At 41.7% G+C, this 26,438-nt stretch overlaps 1 protein-coding gene across 1 annotated transcript in view; it reads left to right on the top strand.

Moving 5' to 3' along the window:
* The window catches only part of LOC103605862 (nance-Horan syndrome protein-like), a 68,511-nt gene that overhangs the window by 6,404 nt on the left and 35,669 nt on the right, over window positions 1-26,438 (top strand). Inside the window, 3 exon segments of the mRNA XM_008590469.1 lie at window positions 7,499-7,586; window positions 11,105-11,246; window positions 17,831-17,964. Of these exon segments, the coding sequence (XP_008588691.1) occupies window positions 7,499-7,586; window positions 11,105-11,246; window positions 17,831-17,964 (364 nt within the window).

Here is a 26,438-nt window from a genome sequence, read left to right as displayed (position 1 = left end):
TAGGAGATTCCTGTAACGGTAGTTAGGTCATATTTTTTATTATATAAAATTTTCATAACATGATATTTATACTTTTTACCATTTGTAAGTGTACTATTCACAGGCATTAAACACATTCACAATGTTGAATAACTATCACTGCTGGCTATACCCAAACCCTTCCATCATCTCCAACCTAACCTCTGTACTCATTAAACAATAACTGCCCCCCACCCCACCCCAGCCCCTGGTAACGTTTTTGTCTCTATGATTATGCCTATTCCAGGTACCTGATATATGTGGATTCGTGCAATAGTTTTCCTTTTGTGTCTGGTTTATTTCACTCGGCATAATGTGTTCAGGGTCTATCCATTCTGTGGCACTTATCAAAATTTCGTTTCTCTTTAAAGCCTGAATAATATTCCGTTGTATGTATATACCACACTTGTTTGATCAGTTCAACTGCTATTAGAAATTTGAAGTGTTTCCATCTTTTGGCCGTTGTGAACATTGGACAAATATCTGCTGGAGTTCCTGTTTCCAATGCTTTTGGACGTAAATGCTAGAAGTGGAGTCGCTGGATCATATGATAATTCTGTTTAATTTTTTGAGGAAGAACCATGCTGTTTTCCACACTTATTTCACCATTTTCCATTCCTACCAGCAGTTCACAAGGGTTCCATGTTTTCTACATGCTCATCAGCACTTGTTGTATTATATATTATTCAAAGTGATAACCATCGCAGTAGATGTAAAGTAGTATCTTATTGTGGTTTTGGCTTGCATTTCCATAATGACTAATGATGTTGAGCATCCTTTCACATACTGATTGCCCATTCGTAGATCTTCTTTGGAGAAATGTGTATAAAGTTCTTTGCCTATTTTTGAATTGGGTTATTCAGTTCGTGTTCTTCAATTTTCGAGGTCCTTTATGATCTTGATATTAATCCTATTTCAGCCATATGGTTTGCAAATATTTTCTGCCATTCCGTAGATTGTCTTTTTCTTTTCTCCATAGTGTCCTTTAATGCACAAAAGTTCTTCATGTTGATTAACTCCAGTTTAACTCTTGTTTTCTTTTGTTGCCTATGCTTTTGGTGTCCTATCTGTGAAATCGTTGCCAAATGTAACGTCAGAAATGTAATGCCACAGAAAAGGCTGTTGGCATTTTGACAGGGTTTGCATGGAATGAGTAGATTGCTTTGTGTAGCATCGCCATCTTCACAACATTAAGTCTTCCTATCCATACACGGATTGCTTTCCCATTTATGTAGGTCTTCTTTAATTTCTTTGGACAATGTTTTGAACTTTTCAGTGTAGCATTCTTTCACCTCCTTGGATCGATTTATTCCCAAGTATTTACTGCCTTTAGATGGTATTGTAACTGGAACTGCTTTCTTAATTTCCCTTTGCAAGGTTAATTACTGATATGTAGAAACACAACTGATTTTGAGAGAAAGCTTCAAAAAATTTATATTCTGTTAAGTGACTCTGTATGTATGTGTGTGTGTATGAGAGAAAGAGAGAGAGAGAGAGAGAGAGAGAGAGAGAGAGAGAAAGAATTTTAATCTTTGTAGCCCTTTCACTTAATACACAAGACACATTTAATAAATGCTTGAAAGAAAGGAAGAATGAAAGAATGAGTGAATGAATGAATACTACACTGTAAGCTCTTGGATGACAAGGACCTGTCTTAGACATCTGTGTGTCTCTTGGTTCCTAGCTCAGAGCTTTTCAAAAATAGCTGCTCAAGTGGGTGGGTGTGAACGAATGTCCAGGCCCCTTGGGGGGCTAGACATGTCAAATTTATCTAACAAATTGTCCTGCTGAAAAACTAAGTTAGTACTGCACCTAAGTCAGTGTGGTCTATAAATCAGAGGGTCTTCTAAAATATCTGTAGGCCTGTATCCCTCTAAGATTGTGTCCTCCTCCACTCACTTTTCCCACCCTTTCAACTTTTCTGTCTTCTTTCTTTTGCCACACTCCCCTCTCTTTTTGACCATACAGTCTATCCGCTCTGTAGACTAATGTGGTGGAGGATTCCTTCTTTATATCTAATCTAAACTTCTTCTATGGCAATTCTGTGGATAAACAAAACCCATAGTTGGTGAAGAACCCCACTTAAGCTATTTGTGCCATTTTCATTTCCCTGCCAAACTCTATGGGGTGTCATCACCAAGCAACAAAAGCAAACAAATACCTTTTCTGTAAGCAGTCACATGGGACAGTGCCTGGCATCACCAGGGATATAAAGAAGTATGAGGCATGACTCCTCTTGTAAGAGGTGTGTGGATGTGGTTGCAAAGCTAAGGTACATGTGTATGGCAAGGTAGTTAGCATCTAGGGTAGTCTGAGACGAGTGCAAGAGACTTCTCGCTGGGAACAGTGAGCACCCCAGCAGCTCAGAGGGAAGCCTGAGGGTGGGGGACAGAAGGGTTTTGCTGGAAATGAGCCTTGGAGGGTGGCTAAATGGTGAGTCATGGAGGCATTTTAGGTACACCAGCCAACCAAGGAGAGCAAATTAAGTCCCTCTTTTTCTCTGAACAATCCTCTCCTGGGTTGTTTGGTGTAGAAAACTCAGAATGTGGAAGGGACAGACAGAATACAGGAAGAGTGAACACCTGAGTATTTCCCAGCTTTGAATCTCTAACCAGAAGGGAGAAAGGGGAATGTGCAGTTTTCCACTGCTGTGACAAGGGTTTTCTGTCAATGTCTTCTTTCCATGATGACATGCATACTCCATGCCTCAGAGTGGCTGGGAGTTGTTTCTGTTTACCAGAGCAGCTTCAGCGACTGAGCCCTTCAGGGTGCCCAGGTTCTGTAATGGCACATGGGGCAAACTTTGCCTTCTGTGGCTGGTTCAGCTCCAGGTTTGCTTCCTGGACTGATGTGCTTCTGAAATCCTCAAATAAAAATGCCTGGTTTTATAGAGAACAGGTGAGAAGCGTTTCTTTCAAAGGACAGCCTGTTAAATGCAATAGGTAGCAAGTAGTGACTGAGAGACCTGAAGACTACAGAAGCCAGGCTGATTGTGGACACAGGAGGAAGAGGCCACTGAGGGAAGGACATGGACCCAGGCTCAGGAGACCTGGACTTTGGCTTTTGCCCCCACCAAAACTCAACTCTGTGATCTTGGGTCAAATCTCTTAACTTTGTTTCCTTATCAGCACATGATAGGAATGGCCTAAAGTGTGGTTTTCACAGTGCATTGACTGCTAGCCAGATGAGGAAACACAGTTTTACATCACAACCCAGCATGCACACACATGCACACACATGACAAAAGCAATAGCTTCACAAAACAATACTATATGCAGTACACTTGGATTTTTCCAGTCTTCTCTATTCTATTTCATTGTTTTTAAAAAATGCTGTGTTTGACCTGCTGAATTAGTGGATCTCGCTGTCCCCTAACGCATCTTGCCCTGCAGTTTGAAAAAAGCACAGAACTCCATAATTTCCGAGGTCCCTTCCAGTGGTAGAATCCAATGACTCTGCTAAATGCCTAGAGGAGTTTTTTGAAAACAATAGCTGAGCTGTGATGGATGACTCCTACTGATGTTCTGGAGGAAGTGTGTGGTGTAGAACATGCAGTGGGATGACCTAAGATAAACACGCTGATTACAAACTGCCTCTGAGGACACTGTATATACTGCAACTCTGACAGTGACTCAGAGAGTTAGGATCACCAAGTCATTACACTAAATGCTGCCCAAGTCAACAGATGGCAGAGATTGGGGACAACAGACCTGTCCAAGAGGTCACAGGCTTCCCAGTTGTAGGCAGCCTTCTTTCCAATTTCCAGAATGTAAGGGTCCCATAGAGTGATCTTTAGCGGCCTCACCTTTGTTCATGCTTCACTTGACAAGAAGATAAGAGGAGTAAAGGAAAAAGAAACATGGAGAGCTCCAGACTTTCCTCCTGTGAACATGGACCCTGACCCTGGCCTCTTGGTCTTCTTTTCCCCCCGGTCCAGCTAAGGGCACTAATATGTATTAAGCAGTGACATGCCAAGGACTTTGTCATTTCACTGGAGCCTCAGAACCACTCTATGAAGGCTCCATGGTTCCTTTTTCATAGAGGCCCACGGAATTTGGTGACTTGCTCTGGTTCACACCGCTCCTGTGCTCCAACCCCATCTTTCTATCTCAGAGCCCATTCCACCAGCCCACCCTGCCACCACTTGCATACAGAGTCTTTCTGGGTAGATTTTGGTGACTGGTATAAAGTGGAGGCATCTAACGGAGCAGGACAAGACTCAGAGATCAAAAAGTCCAAACCCCCCATTTGTAACGATGGGAAACTTCTTGAGTCCTAGGAAGGTTCAATGACTTACACAAGGTCACATGGTGGCAGAACTCTGACTATAACCCAGGCTTCTAGTGGTGCTTCTGCAGGATGTTAAACATTAAAACAGTGACAGTAACACTAAGACTTAAACAATCCTCCTGGTGTGAAGCAATGCTTACTTTTAGAAATTGGGATACATGTTTCTATAGGGAAAGTCATTCTAGACTCTCTTAGTGTCTAAGTAAATACACAGACATGTTCTCCTATTCTGTAGGTATTGAAATGTTTCAAGGCACTGGAATTTGTTAGCAAGTCTAGATCATTCTCATAATGAGGGGTCTACTTTAGATGTTTTGTCATTGGCGGGGTACAAATCGGAATCAGTGTGGTCAGAATAGGAAGCCCAGCAGGAACAGACTCTGGGAAACTGATTCTGGCTTTAAGCAGGTGGCAAGAGCCTTGGTGGTCCTTGCAGTCCCTGTACCCTACACTGATCCCTCCTCCAAGCTGCCAAGCAGATTGGGCAAGGGGCTGGTTGCCAAGGAAGGAAGGCAGGCAGGAGTGAACAGTTTCACTTGGAAAACCCCTTCCCCATCCTCCCGACAGATCTGAGCACTCGGGCAGCAGCAATAGACACCCTGAGTAGATTTCCATTTTGATTACTAAGCTGAGGATTATTTTTGATTATTGCCTGCTGAAGACTGGCTTCAGGTAGCAGGGACCTGGGGAGCAAACTGGCTATATATCTATGACACTGATTATTTCAGATGCTTGTTAATGTATTAATGTGCTAACACACTCCCCACTGCTTTCTGTCACAGGGCATCAGAATGGATGGTTTGTGGAGGGATGTGTTCCTGACCAAAAAGCTGTGTGATGGGGGTAGTCTTCCCCCTGCTCTTAGGAATGGCCATGGTCTTTCCAAAAGAGGGGTGACCTCTAGTTTTCCTCCACGGCTAAGTCAGCTCATTTCAAAGGAACCCAATGACCATATCCATGCTTCCAATACGTCACTATGAATCAAGATATAGACAATTCCATTATCTCCAGGGTTTGACAGGGGTATGAGCCAAGTTCAGTCTATAAAGGCTTCCACTGCCCTGTGGACATTTCCTGTGATGGCATTTTCTTTCAGCAGTTTGGTTTTCTGGTATCTGTTTGTGTACTCATGTGTCTTTCTGGAATGTATCAAATCTTCCCAGCCTCCTGTTAGGCAGTTTCTGCAAGATTCACTCAGTTCTTGGTTACACCTAATGCTATGGATGGTACAGAGAGTAGCAGTTCTGAATCCTGTATTTTGATTTTGAAGAGCACGTAATACTTTTTATGTGGCAGACAGCTCACTCTACCCCCCTCCCACACCCCCAATCATGCTTACCTTAGGCAAACTTATGTCAACATTGGTCTGGGAAAGAGCAGCAGCCTGGAACCCAAACAAAGATGACTTCTAATCCCAGGTCTCCTACTTGACAAGCATATGCCTTTGTAAATTTGCTTACTTCGTCTAAACTTGCATTTCCTTATTTGTATAATGGGGCAATACTTTCCTCTTTGAGTTGTGTGAGGGTACCATGATATTATGAATGTAATGCACCTGGCTTAGAGCTTGGCATATGGTTGGAGCTCTCTGCAAGTGCTTACAGTCTCAGATGGGAGAAATGATACATCTAACAAGTGCTTACAGTCTCAGATGGGAGAAATGATACATCTAAATAACCTTTGCATCCTGTTGTGGAGGATGCAAGTGAGACATATAGCCCTATTTCCCATTGTAACCCTTGCCATTATCTGTTTCTTCCTTGGGCAGCAGTAACAGGGGGTGAGAGATGATAAGACAAGGCAAGCGACTGACTCTAGGTAAGTAGACAACATAGTGGGAGGATGTATTCATTTTCTATTATTATTATTTCTATTATCACCTAGAAAATTACTGCAAGCTTAGCAGCTTAAACTGTAAGATCTGTGCACCATGCCCAAACACCACACGTCGGGATGGCTTTCCTCACAAAGACCATGAGACAGAGACCAATGCAATCAAGCAAGAGGAGTTTATTTCCAGCATGCTGGGGTCACTCAGCACTCAAGACAAAAGCGACCACAAGCCTTTAACACAATTTTATACAGGTTTTTAGACAGACTTTCACAATAGGATGAGTTGTTTACTGTTTACAGGTTATCAGAGGTGACCTTTGGATTTATTGGTGGGCTTTAGCAAGCTGGTACACCGATAAGGAATAGTGTATTTCCCAATCGTTTATCTTCCAGGTGGCTTTTAGATAAGGAACTGGTCAGTCAGTTCCTGTAACCAGGTGGTGTTTTACTCCCTTCCTGGAATTTAATGTGTCTGGGCCTGCCTTACTTAAAATGGTGTTAGTTATGTTTTCCCATCTTTAGCAAGCATTAAATACAGAAGCAAATTAAGCATGTTAAAATTATATTTTTTTTCTACAAAACAACACCCATTTATTATCTTGCAACTTCCTTGGGTCAGGAGTCTGGCCATGGGTTAACTGGGTCGTCTGCTCAGGACCCCACTGGACTGGAATCGAGGTGTCAGCTGGGGCTGTGTTCTCATCTGAAGCTTGAGGTCCTCTTTCAAGCACAGGGGTTGTTGACAGAATTCAGTTCCTTGAGGTTGTAGGACCGAGTCCCTGAGCTTCTAGAGGCTGCCCGCCATTCCCCACCACATGGCCATCTTCACAACATGGCAGTTTGCTTTTTCCAGGCCAACAGTAGAGCATCTCTGCTCCTTCTTATCTCTTTTAAGGACTCACCTGATTAGGCTAGACCCACCCAGGTTAATACTTTCCCTTTTGATTAACTTAAGGTCTACTGAGTAGGGACCTTACCATCCCTTTTGGCATGTAATGTGACCTAAGTCACAGGTTCCACCCATACTCAAGAGGAGGGCATTATGCAGGGTATGTTCTTGAGAAGGCAGGAATCTTGGGACCATCCTAGAATTCTGCCTACCACAGAGGAGCCCCTGGATATATCCAAATAAACAGAGGAAAAACCTTCTTGCTTCTCTTTGTTCCATTTTTATGAGAACAATCATTACTGGGGTACTAAGTCTGCTATCTTACATGGCTCAGCCATAGTGAAATATTTTAAAAGGGAAGTAAAAGGGGCTAGGGTGAACTCGAAGTTGTGGGCAGCCTTGCAATGGCAGTGGGCAGCGAGTTTATGAATGAATGGATTCAACTTTGGCTGAACTATTATTACTTAGGAAAAGAAGCAGACATTTTAAAGAAGGAAAATGGGATAGTTTTCCCTGGAAGAGCTCCATTACTGTCTGTCTGTCTGCCTCCAGTAGACACATAATACTAGTTAATGCTCTGTGACCAAAGTACATAGCTGAGAGCAAAGGCATTTAAGAGTTTTACTTCACTCGCCTGTCTAAGAGATAGACACCACTGTAGCAACTGATGAGTGAAATGCTCACCTGCTGACAAATCAGTTATAACTTCTCAGCAGAGAGAAACTTTGGATGGGGAAAGGTGAGGCTCCCCGGCCCTGAAGGCTGGTTTTTCCTGGGACCCGTGGCTTGGCTGCTTGTGCTGGAATTCATGCATTAGTCTTCACATCTGCAGATCCACAGTCCTGAGCAGCAGGCAGAGTTCAGCAGCCCAGAAACTCAGCGCTGCACAGTTGGAATGTGTTTAGGGCAGCAGCAAAGGAGGGACACTAAAACTAATACTTTTTAAAGTAACTTGATATTTAATATTTAATAATGAGGAATGTTTTTCCAAACCTCTTCACACTTATTTTATGATATGTTAATTTATTCTGAAATTTGGGGATTACCTACTACAGAAAGGTGGAGGTGGAAGAGGCGGGACTACAGTCATTTGTGGTTTAGGGCCTCTAGAGGCTGTGCCTGGGGAATTGTATAATGACAGGAAGAGTCTGCCAGAGGCCATTTCTCCCAACCTGTTGCTTCCAGGCACAATCACATCTAAACAATTTTCACACAGAACCGGAGAGCACATGCTCCATGAGGGCAGGGGTTCCTTTATGTTTCGTTCTGTGCTGTATCCCAGTGCCTAGCACGGTGCCCGGCTGTCATGCTGCTCAGAAACTGTTCCATGGGTGGATGAGTATTTCCATTTGCAGCAGTCTCTCCCCTTCCTTCATTCTGCCCAACTCCTTTTACTCTCATGAGATCCCAGGACATTACCACAAAACATTTTGTGTTTCTCAAAGTTGCCTGAAGATAAAAAATAACCTTGGGGCACTTTTCAAATATACAGATTTCTAGGCCTCTCGATAGGAAATTCCGGTTCAGGGAGTCTAGGTTGGAGCCCTGGAATCTGCGTTTGTCACAAGCACTTCTGATGCATCTTTTCTTTAGACCAACACTAAGACTAACAGCAGGAGCTCAGCTCCTCCCCATACACAGATTGAGGAGCCATAGCCACTTGACCTGGTTTCTCAGGGATGTCAAAAGTTAACCCTTTCAGCTTCTGCTCAGTGGTACTGAGGGAATGAGGGGCTATAAGAATCTTCTGGTCTACCTCTGAGGCACCTGGGCCCAGCCCCGCATCCTGGCTCCTGCCTTCCTGAAGAGATGAGCCTGGAGCAGGGAGTGGGTTGGGGGTGGAGGTGCTCAGAAGCCCCTGTACTTCTGGGACTGCCCATGGAACTTCTTGTCCCTTCTTTCCACAGGTAAGTGTCCCGTTGTCCTCTCTCCCAGCTGTCTCCAGCATATGAATTTAAAGCCACCTCTGTTGGGTTTGCTAATGACCTCTGCCCTGTTGGATGGGAGTTGACCTCTACATCCAGGGAGGAGCTGATTTTTTTAGTCAATCCCGGTCACTGAACCAGAGCATTCCTCCAGGTGTGGCTAAGTAAAGCTTCTGTCTTCAGAACTCCCCCTGCTCTACCTATGAGAGCAGGAAAGCTCTGATCCAGGGCCAGCCCTCCCTTTCTACCCCAAAGGCCTCCGACTCCTCCTCTCAGGTCTGAAGAGAGTGGCTTCTCCCTTAGCGATTCCTCCTGGGCTTTCTTGTCCCCAGGACTCAGTGACTCCTGACTGGTTTCCAGGGAGAGAGCTGAGATTATAGAATTGATATTACAACAGCCACACATGGCTATTTAAGTTTCAATTGTTTGAGAAGGAAAAATAGCTGCCTTTATTTCTTGGCTTTGTAGAATCCTCCTCTGAAAATACTCTCTCCTTCCCAGGGAGATAATCCTGCAATTTCTAACTCTTGTGTTTGAATTATTCTTGGAGATTGAACACCAAGGAAGAATAAACCTAAGTCAAAAACAGAAATCTGCTGTGTGGCTGAAGGTGAGAGAGAATTTAATAGACTATTTATGGTTATTCTAGAGCTAAGTTGTCCAATATAATAGCCACGCATGGCTATTTAAAGTTCAATTAATTAAAGTTAAATAAAGTTAAAACTTCAGTTCTTCACTCACTAGGCACATTTCAAGTGCTTATAGCCAATGTGGCTAGTGGCTACCATATTGCACAGCACAGCTACAGAGAACCTCATCATCACAGAAATTCCTATTGAATATCACTCTTTCAGAGACATGGCGCCTTCCCCTTGACTCTGTCCATCTGATGTTTCTTCACATCTTTAGAAATGTGTCTTTGTTTCTATTGGTGATTCTTGTGATTATGATCCATTATTCCAAGAAAAACAGCACTTAAGAGAGGGAGGGGGAAGGAGAGAAACTGTGTAAGGGGCATAAAAAATAAGTATGATTTATGACAACGAATATGCTAATAAAAAATAAAAAACAACAACAAAAAATAAAATCATAATTCACAATTTTAAAAAACCACTACTTAAGACTGCATTAAAAAACAAGCAAAAAATAACCACCATAAATGCAATACTTGTGGGGGAGGGGCAGAAATTAATTATCAAAAGATTGCATTTTTCCCAGTTTCCTCTCTTCTATTCCCTTTTTATGAAAGCATCCTCCCTTCTTTTCCATTTTCCTTTTTACTTTATCTGTACAGTATCTTATTCTCAGGCAAAGTTGAAAGGGTAGGTCAGAGTTCAAAAAGAGAAGGATCAGAGAGGAACCAAAAGCCTGTTTGGGGCACAGGGATAAATAGTTGGGCAGAGCGCTGCCAAATCTCACACTGGGAAAAAGAGGCAAAGAAGCAGAAAGAGGAGCTGAGTCTGGGAAGAGCAGGCTGGGCCCAGGACAGGAATCTGGGTCTAGATGGTGGCCTGGAAACTAAAGCAGGCTGAGCCACTTCTCACCACTCTTGACGCCAACAGGCTGCCCAGGTGCTCATGAGTTCTCTGTGCAGCCATTTCCTGGTCAGAATTCTCCTGGTTCCTAACACCCACTTCCATCAGAATTTAATCTACAGCTCACGGGGAGTTCCATCCTAGGCTCCATGTGTATATGAAGAAGACAGTAGTGGGTTAAATGCTACGTTTGGGGGAAGGAGGCCTTCCTTCCTTGTGCTCTTGGATGAGTTGCAAGAACTGTGCTGTTTGCAGTTTCCCTCCCTTAATAAATAGCCATCACCCTGTAATGGTTTCCCTGATGCTTACACTCATACCTGGGTGAGACCAGGGCAACCGAGAAATGCTTTGTAAGACGGCAGGAGGTGGAGTCAGCAGGTGGAGGGCAGGATGAGGATAGCTTGGGGCCAAGGGCCACAAAGGACAGAGAGCAGGTCAAGGTATGGGCCAAGTTCAGGTGGATGGCAGGAAAGGCATGCAGAACTACAGTTCTGAGGCCCTGTGGCCAGAAGGCTGGAGCTGGAGCAACCATGGACGCAGCCATAAACACTGGTACATTCAGTGTATATTAGATATGAGCAAAAAAAAAAAAAAAAAAAAAAAAAAAAAAAATNCTGGACGTCGAGAGCAAGCTGAGCGTGTACTACCGCGCGCCGTGGCACCAGCAGCGCAACATCTTCCTCCCCGCCACGAGGCCGCCCTGCGTGGAGGAGCTGCGCCGCCACGCCCGGCAGAGCCTGCAAGCCCTGCGCAGAGGTGACTGAGCCCGGGCTGGGGGATTCCGGGAGAGAACTCGTGCTGTCCTGTCCATGGGTTCTCTGTCCCATCAATTTTAACATCTTCCCTTGTTACAACAAGTACTTCGAAATGCTCCCCTTTCTGCCCTGAAATGAATCCGTGGGTAGTATAAACCACCTAGACACACGATTAAAAACATAGCATGATAGTCTAAATATGATACGAAAGAGCCATTAAAATAAAAATATTTATAATAATGTGTATTCTAATATGCAAATATCCAAGCATGGCTACACTAGAAGACATCATAAAATAGTCAAATGTTTGCACCTATCAAAAGTAAGTCTGGATTAAGTAAACACAATCAGAACCATTCTGAACAGAAAGTACAGAGAAACAAAGGAGCCCCAAGGGGCAGAAGGACACAGCCATAAACACTGGTACATTCAGTGTATGTCAGATATGAGGAAAAAAACACCTTTGGATTACAATTAAAAAGGAGTTCAGTTTGACTCAGAAATAGGTTGTAGGCTTTTCCCCTATGAGAGATCCTGATGGGAAATCTAAATATTGTGTGGGACCTAGGACACCTTTTTATTGACCATCCTGTGCAGTACAGGATGGCTGTCATCCTTGGATCCAGCTCAATCATTCTAACAACCAGAACGACCCCCTGGAGGGCTCTTTTGCTTCTGGTGAGAACCAGTGATCTGGTCCAATGCCCCCATTCTACACGGGGCACGTGGGCACCTAGAGAGGTGAGGAAGCTTGCTTAGGGCCACACACAGCAGGTCGGATACTGTTCTAGGGCCCGCACCCAGGTCCCTGAACCCTCAGCCTGAGCTCTTTTCCTCCTCATCATACACACATCATACATTTATTTTCCACAAAAACAAATGTTTACCTTTGCATTTCCCTCCCAGTCCTGAGAAAGCCAGAGACAGGCACATAGCAGGCAAGGTAGAAATACAGCCTCTTCTTACACTGGTTACCTTTCAGTGCCTTAAACACATTATAATTAGGACAAGGGGATTAAAAACTGGCATCGTCCTTTTACTGCCCACCTCATTAGGTATCAGAAGTTGGTGTGCCAGCTTTTTTTGGCCTTTAGTTCTTGCTATGGGGACAGATGGTGTCTACACATTCAATGTCTTTGCTCCAAATTTCCTATACTCTTTTAAGGAATGCTATTTTGTGAAAGTATTATAACGCAAATAAAATAATGTCACTATCAAGATGGAGAAGCACAATGATGATAAATGTTGTTTTCATCTTATTTTCTTCCACATTTGTACGACTTCTGCTTTTTCCCTATCCTCATCTTTTTTCCTTTTAACGAAAGAGCTAACCAGCTAATGTCTCCAAAGCAATAGTTTCTAAAAATTTCCCTTGGTTCTTCTAATGTCTCCAAAGCAATAGTTTCATCTTTTTTCCTTTTAACGAAAGAGCTAACCAGCTAATGTCTCCAAAGCAATAGTTTCTAAAAATTTCCCTTGGTTCTTAGTGGCAAATACTGTGACAAGTGATCTCTGGCACACTTATTATTTACTTCTATTTTATGGTTGGCTACAAAGTTCTTTAATGAATTTTAGTGCAAGTCACCTTCTTGGAAGGTGGAAATCTTCCTTGCCACTCTTGCCATTCCTCTGCAGCCTGCATTAGGCACTCTTCTCATAATACCCTGTGTATCTTCCCATTGTGTCACTTGTCACCTTATATCATAACTAACCACTACGGGTCTGTCTTCTGCCAGCAATCCATGAGCAGCTCAAAGGCAAGGAGGATGTCTTCTTCATTTATTTTATTTAAAGCCCTTAGCATGAACCTGACGTAGAGCAGGTCTGCAATGAATGTGGAACTGAATCAAATTCTGCAGAAAACCGGTTGAGCATTGAGGGCACAGGAGGACCACAGAGGAATCTGATTGTTCTCAACAAATACTCTCTCAGATCCCATCATTAGAGGGCTTGAGTAACATTAGCTCTTTAGACATAATTATTTTTATCCCTCTGTTATTATTAATAAGTCACCCTGATTAGATTTTTACAGACTGAACCAGATAATAATGAGCTGCTCGTAAGCTACCACATTTCACTGCTTTGTCAGGTTTGGGTTTAATGGCAGAACTGAAGAACAGAAAGTGCCAGTATCAGTTTTCTCTGAACTTCCTCCTGGGGGGTGAGAGAAGGATGTGGGGTCTCCTGGGGGTTGGAAGGAAGACTCTGGAGCTGCGTCTTGACCTCCACAGACTGGCTTGTTTAGTGGTTGGCTCAATGGCAAACCTTGGGTGTAGTAGTTCTAATAGCACTGCAGAGAGCCATAAACAAGAATTATGGGCATCATAGAATTAAAAACATGAAGTGTAGAATTAAAATTACAAAATCACTTTTTTTTTAACCTTGTCCAAGAAACACAGTAGCTTAGCAGTGTATTCAGGAGCATAATCCACTTCTGCCATATGGTGGCCGTGACTAATACTGACCTAGCAGATAGCTGCCTTGCTCAGCAGTGAGCATCCCTGCAGGTTCTCTCTTTGGATGGCTTGAACTGCCTGGCTTCCACCAGGACGGTGTGGACAATGAAGCACAGGCAAGTGAGGCTGTGGTGGCAGCAGCTCAGTGCTCCTTTTGGAGATGAGGCTCTAAGGAGGGAACTGGGGGACTGAGAGAGTGAAGGCGAGAAATTGGTTGCTTTCAAGATCTACTTAATAGAAAACCTCTTGACAAGCTTTACTGAAGGCAAGGCACTGTGCTAGAACTTAGGATTCAAAAGGCAATAAAGTATGGTTCCTGCCCACATGGAATTCCTGGTCCTGTGAGGGAGACAGACAAGTAACCAGGTAACTTCACTACGGTGATATGCGGGTGGAGAAGAAAGGTATCGAATCATGCTATTGAGCTTCAGGGAAGGCTCCCCGGAGGAAGGAACATCTAAATGGATTTCACGTTATCTTGAATCTGATTCCTTCTTTTAAAAATTATTGTTTATTAGCATATTCATTGTTACAAATCATACTTATTCTTAATGCCACTTATCCAATTTCTCCCCTCCCCCTTACCCTCCCCCTCTAGTAACCATGGATTTATTCTCTGCATCTGATAGATTAACTGTTCCTCTGTTGGTTTGTTGCCTACATGATCTGTCCAGTGCTGAGACAGGTGTGATCAAGTCCTCCCCTATTATCGTAAATCAGATGCTGCTTCTATTCCTCTGGAGTGTGCTTTGTGGAGAGAGAGGAACTCTTCTTTTTTGTTTGTTTTTATTTTTTATTTTTTTGGTCTCCGCTGGTGCCTCTCCTTGTGTCATTGCAGTTGACAGTCTGGCGTGCAATCTGCATGGTGGCTGTGACTGCTCCTATATAGACTAGCCACTCTTGCAACAGCCATGGCAGTTGCAGTGGCTCTGGTGGGCTACCTGCATGGAAATATTGTTTTTGGTGTGCTCTTTACCTTTTCTTAGCAATCTTTAATGCTCAGAGCCAGTGATGGCTTTAAGTGATGACATCATTAATGTTCATAAAATAGGAAGAGAGAGATTAATAAGTGACCATGAAAAGATAATTATATTTTGCATTTCCTTTCCTTTCAAGTTTCAGGCTGGGGCTGAAGTCTCACTGGTCTAAGGCATTAAGGGCCACGATTCTACTGCAGTTCCAGGCTCTAGTAGACCAATGTTCTCTCTACCTCTTCATCAGATAAGAATATTATTAGGGAGCCATTAATGTAGCCTGCCTCCTCCCAGCTCAGGGCAAAGAAAGAGATATATTTTAGATAGTGTGGGAAGGGAGCAATGGGGTGGGAAATTGAGCTGATATCTCCCTTCCATCTCCTCCCCTCCTTCCACCTCTTCCTAACCAGTAATGCCTGCATTCTACTCTTCTCCATGAATTGAAGAATGTCAAAGCTTCTCCTGTGCCACCCACTTGGAAAAGTCCGCTGTTTGCTTGCAGAGAAAAAAGAGAGGGGCACTTTAACAAGGAAGATATTTATCTCCAAAAGCCTTACTGGTAAACCTTGACTTGGGAGTCACTTTAGCAAAGACTACCTGTGTGGTTTTGAGGACTTTTCTCTGGTCGCGAATGGCAGCCACCATTTATGGAAAGAATCCCGAGTAAAGGAAGATGAGGAATACTGTCACATTTTCCTGACACAGACACTAAGTCTGGCGGCAGTTCAGCAGCAAGGCCCCTAGACAGCCAGATCAGACCTGGACAGAATTCAGAAAGCTCCGAGTGCTCAGTTCCTAGTTTAGGGGACAGCACATGGGGTAAAGCAGAGGAGAATGGGGCCAGCATCAGGGGCCAGTCAAGAGCAAGCAACGGGGCTGGGCAAGAACCTAGCAGTGAGGGTGCTAACAGCATGGCCCACTCGAAACAGCATGCTGTGGAAGGCATTCCCATTTTAAGGGACTAGCTTTTAAGAAAAGCATCAACTTGCTCTTTCAGTCACTCAACAAATATTTATTGAAAACCAACTATGTCGCAGGCACTGTGGGCACTGGGGTTAAAAGCTGAATAAAGTACAGTCTCTGTCCTCCAGGGGTCAACTTCTAGTGGAACAGGCCAACAGAGAGAGAGATCAGTGTTTTATCAATACAGAGATAGGAATGGGTATTTCAGGGCTTTGGAGAAGGGGCATCTGACGTCACCTGAAAGGGTCAGTGTAGTGAACTGTCTTCTAGCACCAGTAAGGAAAGTAAGTAGTGTCTTATGAGTTGCTAAATATTCTATATTCTATGTTATCAATGTTCAAAGAATTGGAATGCAATAAAATATAATTATTATCAAGCATTATCAAACCCAAGCAGATGAGTGAGATGTGTCAGGACCTTACATCGCCTGTAGATCAAGTAGTGGTCAAGAGCAAGGACACTGGAGCCAACTTGGCAGTGACTTACCCTCCCTGAGCCTGATCCAGCATCTTCAAAAGAGGGACTGCATGAGTGGCTGCTTCATGGGGTTGTTGAAATAGTGCACATAAGAGCTTTTGTTGAAATGGTGCACATAAGAGCTTCTGCCAAGCATCTCTGGCATGTGGTAATTGTTCAATAAATATTGGGCATTATGATGATTATTGTGCATGTGCTGAGAAGCCAGGCACAGAAAGAGAAACATTGCATGTTCTCACTCACATGTGGAAGCTAAAAAAGTTGACCTCAGAAATAGAGAATAGAATAAGAGTTACTAGAGACTGGTGGGGGGAAGCGGATGGGGAATGGAGAGAGGGTGGTCCATGGATACAAAATTGCAGAGAGAGAGAGGAAGAATGGGATCTAGGGTTCTATAGTAATATAGGGAGACTATAGCCAACAACAAATTACTGTTTGACTTCCAGTAGCTAGATGAGAGGATGCTGAATGCTCCCAACACAAAGAGGTGGACAAATGCTTGACGTGATGGATATGCTAAATACCCTGCACATTGTATGAATGTACCCAAATATCACATTGTATTCCACAAATATGTACAATTATCACAGTGAGATGAAGAAAAATAAATGTAAAAGAAAAAAACATTTTGGAAGCAGAAGTAGAAAAATAAGTAATTTTAAATAATGAAAGGGCAGATTAAAAAATTGGCTGCATGAATTTGTACCTAAATCATGAGGAAGTCTCTGGAAATTTCAGGCCCTGGGCATGAGTGTGAGCTGGATTTTGGCAGGCAGGGCAGCCTTTGGTGTGGCCAGTGTATTAGGAAGGATGAGCTTTGCGGCTCAGGGAGACATGGAAAAAGCTAAATTGTGTTCTTGGTGGCTCGGTGATTCTTGTTATGAAGTCAGGACTACTTCATCCTGCATGTAGATATTTCTTGGCTTTTCCAAGTGGCAGCGTTATTCCTAAATCAGAGTAATGTTGTCATGGGGTTGCTTTACTTTCTCTTGGAGCCCAGGATTTCAGAGCCCTCTGAGTGCTGTGGGTGACAGGGCTTAGATGGCTATAATGGCATGTCCGTCACCCAGCTTTCCAGAAAAAAAATAAGATAAATAGATAAAGCCCCGATGTGTAGCACTTGCCAATTTTTGTGATGTAAATACTCCTACCATGGCCTATTTCCAGGTACGAACAGTTGAAAATCTTGGTCACACAAATTCCTGAAGATGTAGCAATCACAGTGAGCCACTGTGAGCTGGCACCAGCACCCCATGGGTGACCCAGCAGCTCTGGTGTGTGGCATGTCTGTGCCTACTTTCCACTCCAGCAGTGGTGGCAGCAAATCTTCCCCCGTTGTTCTTACCATTCTTCCTTTTCTTTTCTTTCCTTCTTTCTTTTTTTCTTTTTTCTTTTCTTTTTTTTTTTTTTTTTTTTTGCTCATGCTGTTTTGAAACGGGGCACACGGAACTCAGAAGTAGGCCATCTTGTATATAGATTATGAGATGGCCCCACTGAAATGTATGTTTCCATCGTCATGGCAATAGTAAGTGGAAGTGTAGTTAGGAACCATTCTGAACATCTGATTTGGTACAGAAATTAGCTAGATTAACGAAAGCTCACTTTGCTTTCCTTTTATTTAAAGCCTTTTGCTAATACTCCCAAGTGGGAAAGCGAAAGCGAAATGGAAAATGCCAAGTATATTTCAATATCACTACTTTTTCTGCCCCCATCAGAACACCGGAGCCGGAGCAATCGCCGAGAGCAGAGAGCCACTGGCCCCCTTCCCATAGCTGCTCCTCCACTGCCCGCCTACCTGCCAGCTCACAGCCAGAGGTGGCGCGAGGTGAAGGACGGCCACTTCCTAACAGTAAGCTTGGTGACCACTGGCAACCCCGTGCTTGCCCATTGGGAACCATGAGTTTGTTTTGAGGGTCAATTTCCCGTCACATTAAAAGAGGCTGGGCTAGCGGAGAGACCAAATCCGGGGCATTTGGAAACAAATGAATTAAGTTTTCCCCTTTCATTCCTAAAAGGAAGGCCTCTTTTTATTGACTAGAGTAGGGACTCTGATGTATTTTTAGTGAACTGGTTGCACAATGCAGTAAAGCAGTAATAGTTAAGGACTCTAAAATCAGAAAGAAGATTTACTTCCAATCCCAGTTCTGACTTCCGAGCTGCAGGATTTAGGGTAGGGTACTCACCTTCTTTGCCCTCAGATCCCTCATCTGTGATAAGGGGACATTAACACATCTACTTTATAGGGCTTGAGGATTAAATGAGATAAGACATGTAAGGAGCTTAGCAGAGCAGCTGACTGACACAGTAAGACTCAGATGCTCACCACAGCTGCCGCTATTATTATTACCAGTCAAGCAATAGCACGGCTGACTTAGTGGAGTGAGCTGGCAAAGAATTGAAGCGATGTGAAAAATTGCCATTTGAAGACGAATCATGCCATCATTTCATGTCTTCCTATTCCATAAAGGAGGCTACTTCTCCAGGGTAACTTATTACCACGGTGATGTCATCACTGCTAGTGATCTCATCCTTGCCGGGGTGGACATGGCTGTAATTCAGCCTGAGCCCCCAAGTGTGGATCACAGATGATGAACCTGAGCTGGGCTCAGAACACCTGCAAACACAGTGGGCAACCACTGCAAACACATCAGTCCAGGGGTGCCTTCTGGAACCTCAGTGGGGACATTTGAGCACCTTGTGCCTCTGAGTAGGGCACCATTGTATTAAGGGACTATAGCTTTTGTGACCAAATCAGCCCACACTGCCTTCCCCACTGTCAGCCCTCCTGCCCTCTTGTGATACCAGTTTGAGGCCCATGTCTAAAGAAGTTACAACAGCAGGGATACAAGTTGAAGTTTCTGTTAAAATTAGATTTGTATGTATGACTCCAAACCCTGCACCCTCATGGCTTTTACACTATGCAAAATAGATGCAAAACTACATTCATGTCACATGATGCCAAACACCAAGCTGAAAACAGACTTCATCTAAACCAATCCATGGGATATAACATATCCAGATGGGACCTTGAGTGATATCAGACAATATATGGACATTTTTCCCATGTGCAGCTGGACAGTAGGCATCATGTCCTTCGGTGCCCATCAAGTGCACACTGAGTGCCATGTGGCACTCACTACATTGCTGCAGTGCAGTCCAAGGATAAGAGAGGGAGGTAAGAGCCTCTCTTGGCTTTTTAGTTCTCAGCTACAGCAGTTACACATGCTAGTGATTTGTCATGAAGGCACCTACCCAACAGAAGTTCTTATTAAGCTCAAATCTGCTTGCTGAAGCATTTGCTTTTAATGAGGCAATTTCTGCATAAAAATGCTAAAAAAAATATTTTTCCCATTCATTACAACATGTTTTGTGGCTCATTAAGTTGGTTTTCTTGGAGGGCAGGTGAGAGAGAAGGATTTTGAGTGCTTACAGAAACAACATAAAAATATAACCCTTTGTCATAAACTGCATAATTTTTGATAATGTCTAAATACCAAAGTAAGACTATGAGAAAAGGATAGCAATGAGAGTGTTTCATTTGCTCAACAAATATTAATAAAAGAAGACTCATGGGCCGGCCCAGTGGCGCACTGGAGAGTGCGCCACTTGGAAGCACGGCGGCACTCACGCCGAGGGTTCGGATCCCATGTGGAGACTGGTTCCTGCTCACTGGCTGAGCGCGGTGCGGGCGCAACACCGAGGGTTGCAATCCCGTTGCCAGTCCCCGGTATGGGCACGACACTGAGGGTTGTGATCCCGTTACCGGTCAGTAAAGAAGACAAAAAAAAAAATATCTATGAGTGTATATGTGTGTGCATATATACACACACACGTAGGAAAAGAGGCTGTATATTTATGGTTCCCAAATTTTTATGCTGAGGTGCCCTAGGGTGCTGCAGTGAACTCTAAGGGTGCCATGGGATATTTTGCATTTTCAAGAGACATAGTGTCATCTATCTTGTAACCTCTGGTGATGACTCCAAAGTAACCTCATAGCTTCTAGAAGTGAGGAGTAGGGATGTTTGATTTCTTGACATTTAATTTACACCAAAATTCTCCAAGGGGAACCCACAGAAAACTGGACCAGCCAATTAAGCTTAAAGCCCTCTGTTAGCTGAAAATTCAAAGGGTGTCCCTAATTAAAGCCCATCTAGGAGTCTCCCACATCAAAGGTGGCAAAGGAGGTGATTTCAGGGAAAAACCTCCTAAAAAGATGGCTTCTCTTCTGTCCTGCTACTGGATTCTGATAGTCTGTAGCCAGAGACTATGTATTTGTCTCCTATTAAAAGAGATAAGCCCTACCAGATATTTGTCCTTTAGGAAATTGATTTTAGATTGTTTCTTTGGGACATGAGGCTACTGTGCACCTGGGCTACAGAGAAGAGATTGAAACAAACTTCTCCAAATCCACATTTTCACATAGCATCTCAACCTTTTCACTAATATGCCACAGGAAACAAACACAGCTTTAGACTTGTAAAGGACCTAAAGAGTTATTTGGGCCTGGCTGGTAGCCAAATACAAAAAGTTTCATTAAAGAGAAATTGCCTGGGATCAACTTCCGTCCACATGACTGAACTCTTATCTGCACATGAACTTGTTAAGTGGCAGGAGACTGATTATTTAGGGGAAAGTAAGGAAAGAAAAGTTGCCCCACTGAGGTATGTTTCTGTACTAAACAAAAACCCAGTTACTAAAATTCATTTGCAATTCAGGTAGAATTCCTGGGGAATTTTCTTTCCTTGTCTAGGCTGCGGTCAAACTGGGAATGGCAAATGGGTATCAAAATAAGGACATTTTGCCAGAGCTGGAATAGGTAGCCTGTTCCCTGCAAATCCAACTGTGTGTTTTTTGTTTGTTTGTTTGTTTGTTTTGTCTTTTGTCTTTTTCCGTGTCCGGCAACGGATCGCAACCCTCAGTGTTGCCCCCGTACCGGACCGGGGACCGGCAACGGGATCGCAAACCTCGGTGTTGCTCCCGCGCCTCGCTCAGCCAGTGAGCGGGAACCGGTCTGTATGTGGGATCCGAACCCTCGGGCGGGAGCGCCGCCGTGCTTCCCAAGCGGCACACTATCCAGTGCGCCACCGGGCCGGCCCCAACTGTGTGTTTTTTTACTCTTGGTGCCAACCATTAGATGTGGCCCATGCAGCTTTGGTTGGTAAGAAGCAAAACTTTCATGTGCTCAGAAACTCTTAGATTTACAGTGGCTATGGCTGGAAAGCTGCGTGTTTGAGGCAGTTGAGTAGATTTGCTTTTTGTGAATCAAAATGCATACTGAGACTTCTAGGTAGCTGAAGAAAATGGTGATACCCTAGTCCCCTATCCCAATATTTATTCTAAAAATGATACAGAACAATAGGAAGAGAAAAATAAAGCTACACACACACAAAAACCACACTACCAGCATAACTTGATGACAGAGATGCCCAAACATCAAATTATCTGTTAAGTAAAAAGAGTAAAAACACCATGTCTCAGCATGTTTCCCCTTGTTACAAGGCGGAGGCAGGCAGATTCAGAAAAACTGCAAGAAAGAGGGGAACTAGCAATGGATCCTAAGGTTTATCTAAAACAACCACCAGAAAAATTTAGTCTACCCTAAGTTTAAAAGTACTAAAAAAATTGTCCAGATAGACACAAATTACAGGAAAAGGGCTTAAAAGTATGTATACTTTGCGGTCTTCCATATGCAAAATTTCTGTGGGAGACAAAAAGCCAAAAGGAAGGGAGATATGCCATTTGTCAACTGGGGTGAAATAGGAAAGAAGCAGAAGTGGAAATTCTAGGACCCCCTCATGACAAAAGAAAACCAAAAACTGGAGGACACACAACTCCTGCCCTAGTGTAAAAACAAACAAGTGCACTAAAATATCGGTCTGTATGTGGGATCTGAACCCTCGGGCAGGAGCGCCGCTGCGCTCCCCAAGTGGCGCACTTATCCAGTGCGCCACTGGGCCAGCCCCTAAACTAGGGATTTTGTGAAACAAACCAATGCCACAAAAATGAATAGGAAATAAATCAGCACATCCACATAGAGTGATTGCAAAAGATCAATGAAAGAATGCATGGAGAAAGGATATTATATCCCACCAAGCTGTTCTTCAAGTATCAAGGCTATAGAAAAATAGTTTTCAACATACAGGAACTTAGAGAATTTTGCACCCACCAGTCCTTTGTGGGAAATCTACCACAGGACAAGCTTCATCCAACCAAAGGATAACTTGAAAAATGTCAGCAAAAGAATGGGTAGTGTACATGCAAATATAGATCAAAAACTAAAACTATGGTGGGGATGAGGATGGAAAAGTAATGAACAGATGTTAGGTGTTGTGACAACAGAGAAATGATGCAACTAAAAAATGAGAGAAGGGAGAGGTAAAGAAGAAAATAGAATAAGCTCATTGATTATTACCTAGGCAATAGGTGAGTGTTAAAGGATGCCAGTAAGAACTGATAAAGTAGATAGTAAAAGCTCAAATAATAAACAGGGAACAAAGGACATTAAAATGGTGTAAGTACAAGGATTACTACTAGAAAAAAATACAAATCTTCCTAAACATCAGAAAAGGTTTTATAAAGTTAAAGAGCAAAAAAGCATATCTTATGAAGAAAGAAAAATAACATATAACAAAATACACATAATTATAAAATATATTTGAGTTCAGCCATATCAATAAAAGGTGAAAATGTGAGTGAACTTATCGTGCCTATTAAAAGAAAAAACTTTCAGTTTGGCTCACAGAGCAAGACCCAACTATATGCTGTATATATGAGACACACCTAAAACAAAGTGATTCAGAAACACTAAATAAAGGGATGGACAAAGGCAAATAGAAACACTAAGAAAGCAATGATAGCAATCCTAATAGCAGACAAAGTAAAATTTAAGCCAAAGAGCATTACATTTGACCAAGAAGGGCACTTTTAATGCTAAAAGCCAAAGTACACACATAAAATATAACACCTATGAATATTTATGCAACAAATAAGACAACAACTACCTTTTGAAGCAAAAACTGCTGGAGATATAAGTAGGTAAAGATAGAAACACACTAGTAACAGATTTTAATAGATCACTCTCAATACAAGACAAATCAAGTAGACACAAGTAAGTAAGGAGATAGAAGACCTAAACAACATTGTCAATAGAACTCTAAGCCCCAATAACAGGGAATACACCTTCTTCTAAAGCACCCATTGAACAAAAATTCACAAAAATTGATTATAAACTAGATCACAAAAATATCAATAAGTTCCGTAAATTAGAAATATTACGAACAGCACTTTCTGATCACAATGCAATAAAACTAGGGATTACTAACAAAAACAAAAAACAGAATGTTCTTCCCACCTGAAAATTTTAAAACCTTCTATTAAATAATTTTTAGGTAGAAGAAAAAATACAAACTTAAAGTATAGAATTTGTTAAAAATAACGACAACAAAAACATTATATAACATACTCTATAGAATACATTAAAGCACTAATCAGGAAAATGTACAGCACTAATCATTTTTATCAGCAAATATATGAAAATCAATTAATTTTCAAAAAAACAGAAAATGACTATATAAAGCAAAAGAAAGCACAAGGAAGGAAATAACAAGATAAAAGTAAGAAATTAATGAGGTAGATCACAGAAAAACAGTAGACTTTAATTAATAAATACAATCCTGGTTGTTTGAAAAACTATGATGAAGAAAAAGAGAAAGCACAAATAAGCAAAATAAGCAATGACAGGGGAAATGCCATTGCACCAAAGAAATTAAAAAATTGTAAGAGACTACTTTGGAGATCTCTGCGTAAATAAATTTGAAACCTAGATGAAATGGATAATTTCCTAGAAGAATAGAGATTGCCAAAATTGACTCCATTAGAGTTAGTAAGCTTAAACAGACTGATTTCCAGAGAAGAAACAGGAGATGTTATTAAGCTACTAAATAGCACCAGGCCCAGATGGTTCCCCAGAGGAATTCTGCTAAACCAATGTAAGTCCACATACTCCCAATGCTCTATAAATTGCTTCAGAGCATTGAAAATGAAGTAAAACCTTCCTATTTCTTTCATGAAGCCAGTAAAGACAGTCCATAAAACAAGAAAGAAAAGTACAGACCGACATCACTCATGATTATTGATTCAAAAACAGTAAATTAAACATTGGCAAACAGAATACAACACCACACTAAGAAATTAATATACCATGACTAAATGGGATTTATTCCAGGAATGGAAGGTTGGTTCAATGTTAGGAAATCTATTAGTATCATATATCGTATTAATAGATCTAAGGGGGCAAACACCTATGATTATCTCCATGGATGCTGGAAAAGCTTTAACTAAGACTCAGGGAAATAGGAATTGAGTGATACTTCACTAACATGGCAAAATACATATACTAAGTTCAAAAGCCAGCACCTTACTTAATGGGGAAACACTAGAGGCATTTCCACTAAAATCAGGAAGAAAGCAAGAATGCTCACCATCTCTCCTACTATTTAGCATCATGCTAGAGGAATTAATCAATGCAATTAGACAAGATAAATCAATTGGAGGCATAAGAATTGGTAAAGAAGTAAACCTATATCTATCTGATGATGATATAATAGTATAACAGGAAAATCCTTAAGAATCAATGATAAAACTAACTCAAGCAATAAAAGGATTCAGTAAGGTAACAAGACATAAACATACGAAAATCAATCCCCTCCATTTACAATAATTTTTAGGTGGAAGGAAAAATACAAACTTAAATTACAGAATTTGTTAAAAATAACGACAACAAAAACACTACATAACATACTCTATAGAATACATTAAAGCACTAATCAGGAAAATGTACAGCACTAATCATTTTTATCAGCAAATATATGAAAATCAATTAATTTTCAAAAAAACAGAAAATGACTATATAAAGCAAAAGAAAGCACAAGGAAGGAAATAACAAGATAAAAGTAAGAAATTAATGAGGTAGATCACAGAAAAACAGTAGACTTTAATTAATAAATACAATCCTGGTTGTTTGAAAAACTATGATGAAGAAAAAGAGAAAGCACAAATAAGCAAAATAAGCAATGACAGGGGAAATGTCATTGCACCAAAGAAATTAAAAAATTGTAAGAGACTACTTTGGAGATCTCTGCGTAAATAAATTTGAAACCTAGATGAAATGGATAATTTCCTAGAAGAATAGAGATTGCCAAAATTGACTCCATTAGAGTTAGTAAGCTTAAACAGACTGATTTCCAGAGAAGAAACAGGAGATGTTATTAAGCTACTAAATAGCACCAGGCCCAGATGGTTCCCCAGAGGAATTCTGCTAAACCAATGTAAGTCCACATACTCCCAATGCTCTATAAATTGCTTCAGAGCATTGAAAATGAAGTAAAACCTTCCTATTTCTTTCATGAAGCCAGTAAAGACAGTCCATAAAACAAGAAAGAAAAGTACAGACCGACATCACTCATGATTATTGATTCAAAAACAGTAAATTAAACATTGGCAAACAGAATACAACACCACACTAAGAAATTAATATACCATGACTAAATGGGATTTATTCCAGGAATGGAAGGTTGGTTCAATGTTAGGAAATCTATTAGTATCATATATCGTATTAATAGATCTAAGGGGGCAAACACCTATGATTATCTCCATGGATGCTGGAAAAGCTTTAACTAAGACTCAGGGAAATAGGAATTGAGTGATACTTCACTAACATGGCAAAATACATATACTAAGTTCAAAAGCCAGCACCTTACTTAATGGGGAAACACTAGAGGCATTTCCACTAAAATCAGGAAGAAAGCAAGAATGCTCACCATCTCTCCTACTATTTAGCATCATGCTAGAGGAATTAATCAATGCAATTAGACAAGATAAATCAATTGGAGGCATAAGAATTGGTAAAGAAGTAAACCTATATCTATCTGATGATGATATAATAGTATAACAGGAAAATCCTTAAGAATCAATGATAAAACTAACTCAAGCAATAAAAGGATTCAGTAAGGTAACAGGACATAAACACACAAAAATCAATCCCCTCCATTTACACAAGTGATAGCCACTTAGAAGACTTAATGTTAAAGAAAACCTCATTTACAGCAATAACAAAGAAGATTAAATACTTAGGAATCAATTTACCAGAAATGTGTACAACAGATATGAGAAAAACTTTAAAGCACTCCTAAACACACAAAATTAGACTTTCTCAAATGGAAAGACAGCCCCTGTTCTTGGATGGAAAGATTCAACATTATAAACAAATCAGTTTTTTCTAAGTTAATTTATAAATTTAACACAATCCCAATAAAAATACCAATA

Source organism: Galeopterus variegatus, unplaced genomic scaffold, assembly GCF_000696425.1.
Source record: "Galeopterus variegatus unplaced genomic scaffold, G_variegatus-3.0.2 Scaffold6126, whole genome shotgun sequence".
Taxonomy (NCBI): Eukaryota; Metazoa; Chordata; class Mammalia; order Dermoptera; family Cynocephalidae; genus Galeopterus; species Galeopterus variegatus.
This window is presented reverse-complemented; position numbering and strand designations above follow the sequence as displayed.